Raw genomic sequence first — 16116 nt, 5'->3', positions numbered from 1 at the left:
GAGCTTATGCCGAGTCAGACTGCACACACAATAGTTTGTTTTCAAGTTGACTTCTTCTTTTATTGGGATGACACAGAAGTAACACACACACATAACTGGGCGTGGTGCCCCCTACTGGCGATGGCTTGCATAGCACACAATAATTCTTGGTTCATACATAACATCTCCTCCCCACTAAGCTATGCGACCATGGCACCACCCGCAGAAACATTTCCCATAACCAAAGTAGTACCCTTTTTTTTTTTTTATTACAACATTCATGAAAACTGGAACTAATGTTGCTTTCTGTATGAATTTCTTTTTAGTTGAGAATAATGTCTCTGAACGCCAACATTCTCACTGAACTACTTAATACGCTCACCCATCACAATAACGAGCGGGTGGCTGGGTGACTCTCACTGGGTAACGTCTTACAGGCTCTGTAACCTGTGTACAGTCAGTCGGTGATGATTTAAGAGACTGGGGTGTTTCTGGAGGTACGGTGGTCCCCATAACTTGTTCAACAGTCTCTTCCTGCAGAGCTGTACAAGGGTGAAGCATGGTGTCACTACCACTCTGGGCTGGTGACATCTGAGAGCTTGTCGGAGGATCCACTGTGACCTGCTGAGATACTGACTCAGGTCGTGTCAGCATCTGATCCACATGACGTTTCCACACTCCTTGGGCTCCCACATTCACCTTGTATGACACTGGCCCAGTCTTCTCCAGTACGACACCGTGCGTCCACTTGTCCTCTCCCTTCCTATAATCGCGCACCAGGACAGGCTCGCCAACAGTGAACCGTCTGTCCCTGGAGTGTTGCTGTCGGCATTGTTGTTGCGCATCTTGTGACCGACGCACTGCTCCGGCCACACTGGGCTTCAAAAAAATCCAGTCGAGAGCGCAGCTTGCGTCCAATGAACAACATAGCTGGTGTTTCTCTAGTTGTTGCATGGGGAGTGTTGCGATATGTCAAGAGGAACGTGTCAAGGCGTTGTTGCACAGGTGCTGTACCCCTGGAAGCTTTCAGTGCATGCTTGAATGTCTGCACAAAACGCTCAGCCAAACCATTAGTGGCAGGATGGTACGGCGCGGAGCGGATGTGTTTGACTCCATTAGCTTTCAGGAATACCCTGAATTCCTCAGAACAGAACTGCGGTCCGTTATCACTCACCAGGACGTGGGGAATGAATGCCATGGCGACTAAAGAGACCCCGTAGCACTTGTATGGTTTTACCAGCTGTGGTGCTATCCATAATATGCACTTCAGGCCACTTGGAATGTGCATCTACCACCACCAGGTACATGTGACTTTCAAATGGACCCGCAAAATCCACATGGATCCGTTCCCACGGACAGGAAGGCCACAGCCAAGGGTGTAAAGGTGCTAACCCAGGCTCTTTTTGCACACACTGACAAGAGTGGCAGGCTTTAGCTTGAAGCTCAATTTGAGAATCAATGCCAGGCCACCAAACATAGCTGCGAGCTAAGCTCTTCATCCTCACCATCCCTGGATGTGCAGTGTGGAGCTCTTTCAGGACATGAGAGCGCAGCTTAGGTGGCACAACCACCCTCAAGCCCCACATAAGGCATCCCTGCTGTATTGTGAGGTCATGTCTGCGCATCAGATAGGGTGACACCTCTTGATCTGTGTCCTTTGTTGCTGGAAATCGTCCAGTTGTTACCATTTCCAGCACACGAGACAAAGTGACATCAGACAAAGTGTCACGTCTGATCTCGGTGACACTGACTGGTAATGTGTCCAGCTGAGATGCGTAGAATACCTCAACTGCTCCCTGTTTCTCTTTCTGTGCAAGGGGCAGAGGTAAACGTGACAGACTGTCAGCATTGGCGTGATGTGCCCCCTTCCGATACTGTAAGGTGTAATTATGTGCTGACAGAAGGAGCGCCCAACGCTGCATTCGCGCAGCTGCCATTGATGGTGTACCTTTTACTGGACTCAGAATTGAGGTCAGTGGGCGATGATCAGTGAGCAAGGTGAACTTGTTACCATGGAGATACTGGTGAAACTTGCGCACTCCAAAAACAATTGCCAACGCCTCCCTCTCGATCTGAGCATAGTTTCGTTCTGTTTTGCTGAGGGTTCGTGAAGCATAAGCAATTGGCCGTTCTTGGCCATCAGGCATGACATGTGAGAGCACGGCTCCAACGCCATATGGCGAAGCATCACATGCCAAACGGAGAGGCAGTTCAGGATTGTAGTGGGTGAGTATTTTTGGTGAGGCCAGACGTTCTTTAGCTTTCTGGAAAGCTGACTCGCAGGCTGATGTCCACTGCCATTTCATCTCTTTACTGAGTAGCTCAATTCAGCGGCTTCAGGACTGTAGCTAAATCAGGTATGAAACGTCCATAATAGTTGAGCATTCCCAGAAAAGAACGTAACTGGCTGACATCAGCTGGTGCTGGAGCTTCCATAACGGCACGCACCTTTTCTGGTGATTTGTGTAACCCTGCCGCATCAATTATGTGGCCCAGGTATTCCACCAATTCTTGGAAAAACAGGCACTTCTCCTGTTTGAGACGCAGGCCATAGTCCTCCAGCCTGCCCAAAACTGTCTTAAGGGTTCTCAGGTGTGTCTGTTTATCTGGACCACTGACGAGGATGTCATCCAGATAACAATGGGTGTATGGTAGGCCGAGAAGCACTTGATCCATAGCCTTCTGAAACAATGCAGGTGAAGACGCCACTCCAAAAGGCAAGCGATTGAAACGGAACAGCCCTTTTTGTGTCGAAATAGTCAGCAGCTTCTTAGTCTCCTCTTCTACCTCCATCTGTAGGTAGGCATTTGCTAAGTCTAGCTTACTGAAAAGCTGACCTCCTGCTAGAGAAGCAAACAGGTCCTCAATGCGTGGAAGTGGGTACTTATCCACACAGAGCTGCGAATTAAGAGTGACCTTGAAATCACCACAGAGTCTCACTGAGCCATCCTTCTTGTTGACAGGGACCACGGGCATAGCCCAATCACTATGCTCCACTGGTGTGATCACCCCAAGCTCAGTCAGGCGTTTCAGTTCTGCCTCCACCCGAGGGCGGAGAGCATAAGGCACGTTACGTGGTGGACAGAATTTGGGGACACTATCAGGCCTAAGAGTCAATCTGGCTTTAATTCCTTTCATTGTGCCCAGCTCCTTAGAGAAAACGGCTGAGTGTTTATTTAGCACAGCCTCCAGATTGTCATTTCCGCTTTGTTCTCTGGCATGGACCATCTTTAAGTCTTTCCAGTTCAGCTTAATCACTCTCAGCCATTCCCTACCAAACAGTGGTGGAGCATCCACCTTTACCACGTACAAGGGTAGAGTTGCACGCTGCTTATTCAGTTCAACTTGCACCTTGATGACCCCTTCTGGTGCCAGCGGCTCCCCAGTGTACGTTTTCAGCATGATGTCAGTGGGTTGCAGCGGCAACTGACTCAGCATACTTTTATATTGTTCCCATGGAATCAAAGACACAGCAGCCCCTGTATCCAGCTCCATCTCCATTTTCTTCCCGTTAACTACAGGCATTAGGGAGATACGTGAATATTTCTCTTTTCGTGACAAAGAATACAGCTCCAACTAATTATCAGTGTCGGGTCTGGTTCCTTCACTTTCACTCTCCTCTGCAGCAACATGATGAACTCTCCTCTTTTTGTCCTTTGCTCTGTTTTTAACTGCATTGCCTTTCAGCTCAGGTTTCCCCTCTTTCTCTTTCCTGTTCCAATCTTGGCTGCTTCTGGCTCTACCTTTACACATGCGTTTCGTGTGGCCCTTCCTTCCACACTGGTGACAGTCACGGTCTTTGTACCAGCAGTCATCATCAGTATGATTAATTTTCCCGCAGCGGCGGCATTTATCGCCTTTTTGTGACAGCACCGCATTCACTTTAAGGGAACCACTCAACTGCTGCACTTCACATGTTGCTGTCTCTGCCGACACAGCATAATCAACTGCTTTGCGAAACGTGAGATCCTTTTCAGTCAAAAGACGCTTCTGCATAGTTTCACACTTTAATCCACACACAAATCTGTCTCGTAGAGCATCTTCCAGATACACACCAAACTCGCAATGTTCTGACAGTCTTTTCAGCACCGCCACATACTGTGCGACCGTTTCTTCTTCCCCCTGATTCCTCTTGTGGAACCGGAACCTTTCAGCTATTACCAGCGGTTTGGGAGCAAAATGAGCTTGCAAAACACCCACAATATTGTCATACTGCATTGTCCCAGGCTTGCTTGGCGCCACTAAATTACGCAGCAGACCGTACGTCTTGGGACCCATCACACTCAGCAGCACCGGGACCCGTTTCTCAGGCTGAATGTCATTAGCAAGGATGTAATGCTCAAAACGTTCAATATACGTCGCCCATTGCTCACCAGCATCATCAAAGGCGTCCATCTGCCCAATCATTCCAGCCATGATGTATCCGCTGTCCACAGCCAACACTGTCGTTTCTGACTCGTCGGCGAAAAAGCAGCTAGCAGCTAGCTCCGATGCTAATTCACCACGCGATCGTCCATTTTCCGTCCAAACTCGGCCACGCAGTCAGTTCATGCTCAGTAGACAGCCAAGTCTTCCAGACGTCACAACTCGTCGCCAATTTATGTTATATTTCCACTGTAGTGTCAATACACTATTAGAGCTTATGCCGAGTCAGATTGCACACACAATAGTTTGTTTTCAAGTTGACTTCTTCTTTTATTGGGATGACACAGAAGTAACACACACAAATAACTGGGCGTGGTGCCCCCTACTGGCGATGGCTTGCATAGCACACAATAATTCTTGGTTCATACATAACACTCTCCTTCCTCTGTGCTGGGTGTTGCCAGTGGCAGTGGTCTTAAGGACCTTGATGCAGCTCCCACAACTCTTGTTACAGCATCTTCTGCATGTCTATCATGTAAAAATGCATGCTTCTTGAACCTGGGATCCAAAAGTGTAGCATCTGCAAGCAGGCTCACTTGTTCGATCCCCCCCAGCCGTTTGACAATTTCTGCCATGAGGATGTCTACCATGTTGCGGATTGGCTGATAGATGGAAGGACTTCTCTGTCTGTGTGCAGTAATCCTCTGCAGCCTCTGCATTAAAATGGCTTTTGATCCAGTAACAAACCTGTTGAGGAGAAATAAAGGAAAGACTATAGTTCCATGCGTTTTAATGCAGTTACAGCCCCTGCAGTGCAGTGCATTAAGCATACATTGTCATATAAAACCATTTTACAGTTTACATTTAATTATAAGCTGTTGTAAGAAACATCTTAAATGCTATTATCTGGGAAAGAATTGAAAAATGTGTTTAGGCAAATGTAATGACACAACATGAAATATATACATGTATTATGACACTATTTTAACATACCTTTCGGCACTCAGTTCCACAGTCACTTCCTCAAAAGGCTGCAGGACCTCACAGGTTTCCTTGACCATCTCCCACTCTTCAAGTGACAGGGTTTGCAGCTGTGGATTTACCAAGGCCAGGGTGGAAATGAGGGGATCCTTCACTTCTGCAATCCGCTTCAGCATGTAATAAGTGGAATTCCACCCGGTTGGCACATCTTGCTTCAGTCATAGTTGGGGCTGTCCCATCTGCTGCTGTGTCTCTCTCAGTTTAGCAGAAGCCACTGTGCTGCGGCGTGTATATTCAGTTATTGCTTTTACCTTTCTAATAATTTCTTGAATTTGAGACTGCTGGATTCCCTTTCTGACAATTAAATTCAAAATGTGTGCAAAACAATTTAGATGGTTCCAGTGCAAAATGTCACCCACAGCCTTCTTGACATTGGCTGCACTATCACTTACACATGCAACTATCTTTTCCATAATGGCCCATTCAGTTGCAATCCTTTCCAGCTCTCTAGCCAGGTTTTCAGATGTATGGTTGTCTTTTAATTCAAAACAGTCCACAAGTTTGACTGCAGCTTAAACTCGGTCACATAGTGGCATGTAACAGACATGTAACTTGTTGATGTGCTGGAGGTCCAGCAGTCAGTTGTTAAGCACACAGCAGGTGCTGTCTTGATTTTTTCCTGAACATCAGATCTTATCTTCTGAAACAAATCGGGCACCAGCTGTCTGGATACTGTACTTCTACTGGGAAGAACATATGAAGGATCAAGTGCCTTGGTGAATTCCCTAAATCCTCTGTCATCAACGATTGAAAAGGGCTGAAAATCTTGGGCAATCATTTTAACCAGAGCCTGGTCAACCTTGCTCTGCTGAAGTGGCATCATGGGCCTTGACACAAATGCTCCCATGTAAGACTGCCTCTGTCTTCTTTTTGCTGATTGTTGTCCTTGCCCTGCTGTGTGTGTGCTTGTGTTTTCTTGCTGAGTACTTATTGATGTGCTGCTGGAATAAACAGGTGATGTGACCACTGTTGATAATGCTGCTGTTGAAGATTGTTGCTCCTGCTGCTGGCCGCTAGGTTGTCCAATGGTAGTAGCTGGGTTTTGACTGTGCTGTTGTTGTAGCATAACTGTGGGGTGCTTGCTGCTGAGATGTCTTCTCATATTTGATGTACTTCCCCCTCGAAAAGACAAAACTGTCTTGCAAATGTTGCATTGTGCGTGTGTTGCACTTTTCATTTCAAAATGCATCCAAATATCGCTTCTTCGATGACTATCCATTTTTCCTCGTATCATTAACTCGTACTGCCGGCAAACAACACCGTAGTACCGCCCCCTTGCCCCATACACGTGGAAAAAAACACAAACACCTTTAGAATTTTCTGTTTTTTTTATTATTAGTATTTTCCTCAAATGTGTCACATATATATTTTCTTATCTAAATAATTTAGTGAAATAGCGAATTTCTAATTATTTAACTTACATTATTGCAGCAGCAGAATGCGAGTCTGAGCATTTTTATTTTTTTAATAGTGGTGGAACTGAGTTCATATATTTTTTCCTTAAGACTGCTTATGATCTTTTCAAAGAAACAAAGTGTAGACTGAATGTTATACTGCGTCAGTCAGACTATCGGACTTCGTCTTCGGTGAAGGAGCGACTCTTCCAAGGTAACACGCTCTGAGTTTCAACAGCTGATAACCGAGAGGGAGGGGTGAGTGTGTCTTATGAAGCACGAGGGTCCACTGAGCTGTGTACCAGGGGGCGCTAATGTACCTTAACGTTGGTTGCTAACCAAGAAGAAGAAGAAGCTGCGAATCGGGAGGGATGGGGTGAGTGAGTCAGTGATTCCTTCAACTCGTTCGAGCTATGAGCCAGGAGGGAGGGGGTGAGTCCTGAGTGATTCGCTTACTCTACGATTCAGCACAGCAAGGGAGGGGGTTAGTGAGTCCTGAGTGATTCGCTTATGCTACGATTCAGCACAGCAAGGGAGGGGGTTAGTGAGTCCTGAGTGATTGGCTTATGCTATGATTCAGCACAGGAATGGAGGGGGTGAGTAACTCAAATGTGCTGTTAGCATGTTAGCTGAGCGATGCTACAGTGAACCAAGGAGCTATTTTCTTGATGTGAGGTTTCTACTCAAGGTTTTTTCTTCCAGTTCAGAGCAGAAATGCTTTTGTTAAGAAACTGGCTGTTGTTTTTCCCCCCACAATTTTAATTATAAGCTAGATATATTTCTACTAATGGAATTAGCTTGCTAACAGCAACAGGAATGAGTCAGTGAGTCAGTTGGGCTTGTGAATCATGATTCACGAGTCAGTAAAGTGATTCTCGAGTATTGAACGATTCGTTCACGAATCGAACATCACTAATCACTAGTGCTCAGTCGCCTAGTGCCTCAGCTCGGATCATACCAAAATTAGGGGGAATTTACAACAGTACGCTCTGTGCTTCGTGTGTTGTTTTTGTTTTATACAGTTGTCAGGCAGGCATCTAACTAACAAATTACACTCTGAAAAAATGACCCGGGCTTAAGCCCTGTAAGCCACCACCCCCGCTCCGCTGATGGTTGACTCCAAATCTCCTGAACACTATGTCGATTTGAGAACGCAAGACCGAAACAGCGAGACCAAGACCGAGACCAAAGTCAGTCGAGACCAAGACAAGACCCAGACAAAAGTCCACGTAAAAGTGGTCTCGAGACCAAGACCGGTCTCGAGACATCCAACTCTACAAAAGAATGCCACATCACTCGATGGAAATGAGAATTATCAGCCTACACCAGGCTGAAGTCAAAGACAGCCCGAAAGGATCTGAGGTCTGAGTTGCAGTCTGAGGTGCAACCCGATGGTGTCAGATGGACCGAAACATAACTTTCCAGAGGTGTTCTATGGATTTTTATTTCAGGCAAGCATGGGTCAGTCACGTCAGTGGTATCAATTCCCTTATTCTCCAGGAATTGCCTGCATGAGGCTAGGTACTGTCATGCACCAGAAGGAACCCAGGACCCACTGCACCTAATGGCTGTTGCCAAGCCTGTACTGAAATGGATAAATGTGATGCTTTTTTCCACTCAAAAATGTTGCTACAGAACTGAGGCAGCTTGCGCAATAATACATTGCTCTAATCATGGACACAAAGGGGAGAGAGTACACCTCTGAGACAGTTTAACAGTCCTGAGACTGGTATGTACCTAGCCTCTTGTTTCTGAGCTAGGATTAATATGTCACCTCTGTCACTGCAGGAGCCCTGTCCTATGCTGAGCTGGGAACATGCATTAAGAAGTCTGGCGGGCATTACACATACATAATGGAAGCGTTTGGACCTCAGATGGCTTTTATAAGATTATGGGCTGATCTCATTGCTATAAGGTAATGCTTTTTGCCTCAAATTAAGTCTGAATCTTTAGCTCTACAAATCATTGTTTTTTGTCACAAAGTATAATATAAAGGATGTTGCTTGTGGTGGCAAGAGTCACTGGTTCCAGCAGTAAGCAGCTATTTTCTGTAACAGTGTAAAGCCTTAATACAATGCTAACTCGGTAGCAAACAGAGAGACAGATGCAGTCAGTGACAGGTCAGTAGTTGGTGGAGACCAAAAACAAAGCTAAACAAGAGCAAATGTTGGACTTAAGTGAGTATTAACATGATTCAAAAAGGAAGCTGATGTTACTCATCAAACCTGATGGGACCTTTGCCATAACATCTTTATAAGTGTTATCTTTCAGTTTGATTTACAGATCTGTTGCTCATTAGTGACCACATAGTATAAATAAAACTGAATTGAATTGAAAGTTTAGACTCGGGGTGTCACATGTAACCACGGGTTGACGATAAATCTGATTATATAAATTGTCTAATTGTATGTGTTTGTACAGTTACTGGGACTTATTCAACACAAAATACAACAAGTTGTATGGAGGTGATGAAAAAGTTTAAGAAGAAAAGACAAGAAGCTATAGATGAATTTAAATGACAGTATTATTTCTATTATTATATTATATATATTATTGCATTTGGGTGCTCTAGTTTAGATTATACCACATCAGCACAAAAATAATTTCTCTCAATCTCAGGCTTTTACATCATCACCATCACACAAGTCAACGCTGCTGTAATTGGTGGAGGAGCAGAAAACAACTCGTACGCCTCTAGTCACCTAATGTGTTGCAAATATTGTGTAGTCTCTATTTTACAAAAAAATGGTGTATACATAATCTCTTAGACTGTGTTTGGTGGGGAGCAAAGGCTGAATGGCTGCATGTGACACTAAGTTTACTTTGTACCACAGAGTTGAAAAAATGCTCTATGGAAGTAGATGTGTACACAGACAAGGTGAAACAGTACAAACCAGTCTACTGGCTATTTGGAGCTGCACAATCTTATGCTACCCTCAGGCTACAAGGACTGAATGGAAACCATGGGAAATGAACAGAGAGGGAGGCAGAGAATGAAAACAAGAATGAGGGGGACAAAGAGCGATTTCCCCGGCTGCAGTGACTGCTGTGGGAAATGAAGAGGGAAATGCAGATGAGCCAGAAGCTGAGCCTTTGGGACTAGCCAGTATTGTTTCATTCATATTGAAACTAAGCCCACTACTGTGCACACATGAGGATGTGATTATGGAAATGTTATGTCTAGGAAGTTGCCCATCTGATATTACAAACAAACTCCCATCGTTATACCTGCTACAGCGGGACTTACAGCGGGATGTGAAAGCCGGCTTGGAAAGCACCACGATCGTATTTATTTGAGAAAGCTTTTAAATAGACCAGAGTCTGTGAAATGTGCTGTATAAGTAAACATTGTTTTTTTTAACTTATTTATGATCTAACACATGTACCATCACCAAGTAATTTTTTTCTAAGAAGTCTTGTCACATATTTCATAACTTTCTATGAGGTCATGTAGGATCTTTCAGCATCAGCTGTATTATGCTGGGTTAAAAACACATCAAACTGAGATCCTTTGATTTCATTTTTGTGACTTTTGTGTTTCACTTGCTTTTAAAAATGTATATCACAAAAACAAATATAACAATATAACAAATATGCTGCTATCTAACAGATGCTTGTTTTCCCATATCCACTACTGCATTTCTTTGTTTCATGTCCAGCTGCAATGAATCGAAGTCATGTATTTGCTTTGTATTAGCTTTGACTTTGGTCACCACCTTCAGTGCTAGCTCTAGAACCATGTCTTTTTTGCTGTACTGACTTGATGAGACTGCCAAAGGTGAAGATGCAGAAAATGAAACAAAGCTGTAGTTGAAGGTGAATAAAAAACTCTACAAGGCTGGAAACCTAAGTGATAATCTTTTATGGACGTATGAATGTTACCTAAGGTTATATAAATTAATGTTAATATAAAAACTGACATATTTGGTTGCATCTTGCAGGCCTGCAGGCATGGCGGTCATTTCTCTGGCCTTTGGTCAGTACATCCTGGAACCTCTGTTCATGCCATGTGGTATCCCCCCCCTGGCTGTCAAACTGGCCACAGCCATTGGCCTAAGTATATACCTTTGCTACTGTAATAAGGAGTGTTATAATATGCCCAGATGTTATCTTAGTGAATTGTTGTGAAGGGTGTTGTAAATAGCTCGGGTAAATAGCAGAAGACAGAAGTGCGCATTAGAAGGAAGCGGGGTTTGACAAAAAGACCCAGGACTATCCTCAGCTTATCAACCTTCTAAACACAAACATAGGGCACATCATACTAATACAATCTCCAGTATAGCAAATTCACATGAATGAGCATTTCAGAGCATTTTAAACTGGGCCACTGATTATACACACTGATAGTTGCTCAGTTTCTCATATTCAGTCAAACTTTCCTACGTTCAGCACTGTAAATAACTGAGTTTGAATTCTGTCAAAAGTAGGACATTTTGTTTATATCATAAATGTTTGAACATAAAGTATAATTTGTTTTGTCAACACAACAAATTATTGATGGAATAAATAATCGCATCATGGTTTCCCAACTAAAGGATAAGCTGAGTGAATTAGTTGATCCTTCTCATTTATCTAAGGGAACATCAGGGCTTTGTCAGTCTAGTCGAGAGATGTAATGTCTCTAGCATGTCCTGGGTCTATCTTGAGGCCAGTCAGGAAGGGTGCTAGGCAGATGGTCGAGCCACCTCAACTGGTTCCTGTCATTGCGGAGGGGTATTGGCTCTATTTCTGATGAAGCCAGCAGAACTACTTTACCCACTAAAAGCAGAGATGAGGCCACCAAAGTTGAAGCCTTCCATAATTTGGCTCCAACTAGAATTTCTGTCCATAGAAATTCTGAACATAATCGGTGACACAGAAATGCCTTAGTGCCGTCCAGCACCCAGTGCAAATTAGTCCCACTTATTTCCAACAAAGCGACCTTCCGACGTTCCGAGCTCTCGCTGTAGTTGTACAATGGCTTGGAACAGTGGGTCAGGTCCCCCATACTCCTGTAGCACCTGCCACAGGATACCTTGACGGATGCAGTCAGATACCTTCTCCAAACGTACAAAACATTTGTAGAATGGTTAGAAAAAAATACTGACGCACATTAAATATCCTCGAAAGGGGATATTTCTTAAAGATGGTAATTGTAACCACAGTTTGCCAATAAAGAGACTCCACCTCAGTTCTCCACTCAACGCAAGAGAGTCCAAAAACATAGAGGAACTCAGTGTGAATCTCATCCAATCCAGAGTTTCTGCCACCCAGTAGTAATTTAACTACCTCAGGGACCCTGGTCCTCCAACTCTGCTTTCTCTTCTGAAGGCCTGTCAGTGGGATACAAGGCTGAGGGGCCCAAGTAACCCAGTACAGGGTGAGCTGGAGTGAAGTGGAAGACTGAAAAGACACCACTTGATATATTCGTATATTATATAATTATCATAATATAATATAATATAAACATGTTTTGACAAAAACAAATGCCCCCCACGCCCAAATGTAGCTAAAGGCATCTGGTTATCAAAAAGCTTACAAAATGTTTCCTTCAATTCTTAACTGGTTTCTTGTAAGGCAGCGGTCCTCAACCCCTGGACCGGTACCGGTCCGTGAGTCATTTGGTACCGGGCCACGAGAGTTGAGGCTCAGGTGTGAAATGTATAGTTTTCAGGGTTTTTATCGGTTTTCAGCGTTATTTTGTTATCGTTTTTATCGTTCTTTTCACGTGTGTTATGAATAAATTTTCTTTTTTTTCGGTACCGGTACTAGTTTTAGTTTGTTGTATTTATCCGCGACACCTTAAAGGCCGGTCCATGAAAATATTGTCGGGCATAAACCGGTCCGTGGTGCAAAAAAGGTTGGGGACCGCTGTTGTAAGGCACAGGTTGTGACTGACGTTAGCACAGAAAACAACATTCAGGGACATCTGATCTTTAGTCACTACATAGAAAGTAATCCCACATACTAAATGTAATAATGTGATATGACTAGCTTAGACTTTTCTGTTGATGGTGAGCCTTCAATATGGTCACAAACACTGTATGACTGCTTGACATGGTTCCCTCTCTCTGCAGCGTCTGTTATGTACCTGAACAGTATGAGCGTAACGTGGACAGCCAGGATTCAGATCTTCCTCACTGTCAGCAAGCTGCTGGCCATTGCCATCATAATAGTGCCAGGCATGTACCAGCTCTTTAAAGGTATCATCAGTGACACCTCTCTAGCACTGCATACGTACCACCACCAAAATTCTGAGTGTTCTGGGTTGCACACAGTGTTCAGCTGCACGTGGTTCAACATGAATCCTGCGTGTCATACACACCTGCTCACAGCATGCTACAGGTCGAGCATTTATTGGTGTCCGCACAGCAGGATTTTAGAGGTGGAGTTTCTGTCTTCCTCTCAACTGCAGACTTTGCTGTACTTTAAAATGTTATTAATCTAAAATGTTTTTCTGAAGCAATACTGTATGTGTCAGTGAGCGCGCTTTGCATTCATTCCTTAAAACAGTAAAGTTAGTACATATTATGTATATAATGTTCTCCCAAGCCCCGGACTGCACACGATCTGTTGTATTTATTCAGTTTATCTCATTTTTATTGATATGTCTCCAAATGATAACATGAGTCACCTTAAATATAAAAAAGATAACAAGTGAATATATTATGAAGAGAAATCCAAAACTGTCCCTTGAGCAAGCACACAAGCACAACAAGTGTTGCACACAAAGATGTTAGCAGCAGAGGATCTGTGCTGCCTCCATCCATCTTTTTCACTCTGTCCACATTTCTGTAACGTAAGCCCAGATTGCAACTCATATATGCATATTTAATAAATTAAATAAATCTTCTTCATGAATTTGACCTTTAAATTAATTATACTTTTAATAACTTGATTATACTTTTGGGCTGTTTAACTCAGCATTTTCCTAATGTGAACAAATTATTAATTCAAAGAAATTTCTTAATTAACTTCAGAAAACGAATTACTCATTGACACGCAAATGTAATTACTGATTTTTCTTTGTGTGCCCGGCTGAGTCATTTGTGCACAGAGATAATGAAGCGCCGTACTCCTGAAGCCTCTGCAGAAGACAACCTCCAGCTTTAACGTTGTAAAAAATAAATCTACATTTGCACAGCTGATGGTGAATTATTGCAATTAATGTAATAACTCAACCATGGAGTTCATGTAGAGAGGCCAGTGTCTCCAGTAGCCCTCAGGTATACAGAGAGCTTTGTGATCATTTCTGTGATTGCAATTGTTAAAGATATTAAAATGATTTAAGAATTCAACATAGAATTTAAAGAAATAACCCATCAGTGCACCTAAATGTACAGTATTGGGTTTTGAGCAAGCCCTCATTTCTTAATATTTTGCCAGGAAATTTTGAAATAGTGCTTTGTAATGGTGTTTTTATGCTTGAAGGACTCATAGGTCAGTGTTAAACAAAATATAAGGAAATGAGGGGTGGTTCAAGGATCTTGCACAATATTTTTTTTTTCCCAAAAGTTGATTCTGGTCATCTGGACGTAGCGTTTTGTGGGAGAAACGTTTCGTCACTCATCCGGGTGACTTCTTCAGTCTCAGCTGACTGCAGGTTTCCAATCTTATAAACATTATGCAAATGCGCTGTTTATAAGATTGGGGAAACCTGCAGTCAGCTGAGACTGAAGAAGTCACCCGGATGAGTGACGAAACGTTTCTCCCACAAAACGCTACGTCCAGATGACCAGAATCAACTTTTGGAAATTTACTTTCCTGGATGATTGAGAATGCATCAAGACATCTTGCACAATACGGCAAATGTGGCAGTTGATGTGTGTGCATGCTTGCAGGAGAGACCAGACACTTTGAGAATGCCTTTGACCTGAGTAATGTGCAGCTCTCTGGTATGCCACTGGCTTTCTACTCTGGGATGTACGCGTATGCTGGATGGTAAGTGTGCGCACGGTACACACATATACATACACGTCTGGTTTGCTATCCTCCTGGTGACATCCCATTGACATAATGCTTTCCTGAGCCCTTTACTCTAACTCTAACATTCAAAAATGAATGCCTAATCCTAACCCTAATCATAACTACTTTAAAGAAGATTATTTTTTCAGGGAGCCCCTCATCCTTCCCTCGGTCTGGGAACCTGAGTGGTATACATTGTATGATACCATCCAGGACTTGATGCGCTATCAGAGAATTACAAAATAACAGACAGATAGTAATCAAGCCGGCGGACAAAGGGTCCAAAATAGTTCTAATGGACAAGCAGCAGTATAGGCTGGAAGCAAATAGACAATTGGAAGATGAAAAATACTATAAAAATATTCCTAGCTCTATCCAAACTGTGGTACAGCTTCAAATAAGACAAATTGTCAGACAGCTTTTCCATAAAAAGTATATCTCAGCTAAACAGCGGGACTATTTATTAGGATCAGACGATCCAAGGTCAAGACAATTCTATCTGTTGCCTAAGATACACAAGTGACCTGATACATGGACGAGACCAATAGTTTCGGATTGCAATAATCACAATACATTGATCTCTCTACCACAGGCATCCAAGTTATTTAAAAGATACATACCACTTCTTGCAGGTAATCCATCCCATGGTTGTGCCTAACCAAGCGTTTTTATTTACAATTGACATACACAGTCTTTAAACAAGCATCAACACACAGATGGGACTGATGGGGTGGAAAACTTCTTCCTGCGTTATCCGGTCACCAAGCGCCCGGATAACGCAGAAATTCTCCTTCTGTTGGAACTCTACCTTACCGACAATGACTTTGAATCTCAGGCTCTCCAAGGTATGGGGGCCTAGCTCCCCTCACCACACTCCCTGCCAGTGGCTGATGCCCTCAGACGTTGGTGTGTTGGTGGTTCTTGGTGTCTGGGACTGGGCGCTCATGTATGTACTGGCTCACTCCTGGTGGCCGATTGGCGGGGCCTGGCGCCTGTGGCCCGGCTGGGCCCCTTTCAGGGGGTGGGGTGCCCTCAGGCCTCTGGCCTCTGGGCCTGAAGCTCGGTTCTCTCTGGCACAGCTGGCTGCCGGCAGAGCCCGTGGGCACGTCACTGCAACCCCCTCTGGCCTCTGCTCCGTAGCTGCTGGGTGACCTCTCGTTTGGGGCTCTACTCAGCTCTTCCCAGGAGGGTGGCATGGTTCCCCCCCTTTGGTGGTCCTCCTCGGGTCCTTGTACTCTGGGGCCGTACTCTGGGGCCTCTGGATGTCTGGGGCCTGGATCTCCTCCATACCTGCTTCATGCCCTGGTGGACGGGGCTATGGCTCCCCACACTCCCTAGCAGATCGTTACATGGAGAAACCTTTGGAATACAAGCGTGCTGATCCACACAGGTG

At 44.1% G+C, this 16116-nt stretch overlaps 1 protein-coding gene across 3 annotated transcripts in view; it reads left to right on the top strand.

Annotated features, from left to right (window-relative positions):
• The window catches only part of slc7a11 (solute carrier family 7 member 11), a 50086-nt gene that overhangs the window by 11921 nt on the left and 22049 nt on the right, over window positions 1–16116 (top strand). For all 3 annotated transcript variants that reach the window (XM_040033699.1, XM_040033698.1, XM_040033696.1), the window contains exons 2-5: window positions 8568–8694; window positions 10721–10836; window positions 12836–12961; window positions 14600–14699. In XM_040033699.1, the coding sequence (XP_039889633.1) occupies window positions 8568–8694; window positions 10721–10836; window positions 12836–12961; window positions 14600–14699 (469 nt within the window). The remainder of the gene's footprint in view (window positions 1–8567; window positions 8695–10720; window positions 10837–12835; window positions 12962–14599; window positions 14700–16116) is intronic.

This window comes from Simochromis diagramma, unplaced genomic scaffold, assembly GCF_900408965.1.
Source record: "Simochromis diagramma unplaced genomic scaffold, fSimDia1.1 OVJJ01000564.1, whole genome shotgun sequence".
NCBI classification, from domain to species: Eukaryota; Metazoa; Chordata; class Actinopteri; order Cichliformes; family Cichlidae; genus Simochromis; species Simochromis diagramma.
The sequence above is the reverse complement of the archived record's forward strand: the minus strand, read 5'-3'. Positions and strand labels throughout refer to the sequence as shown.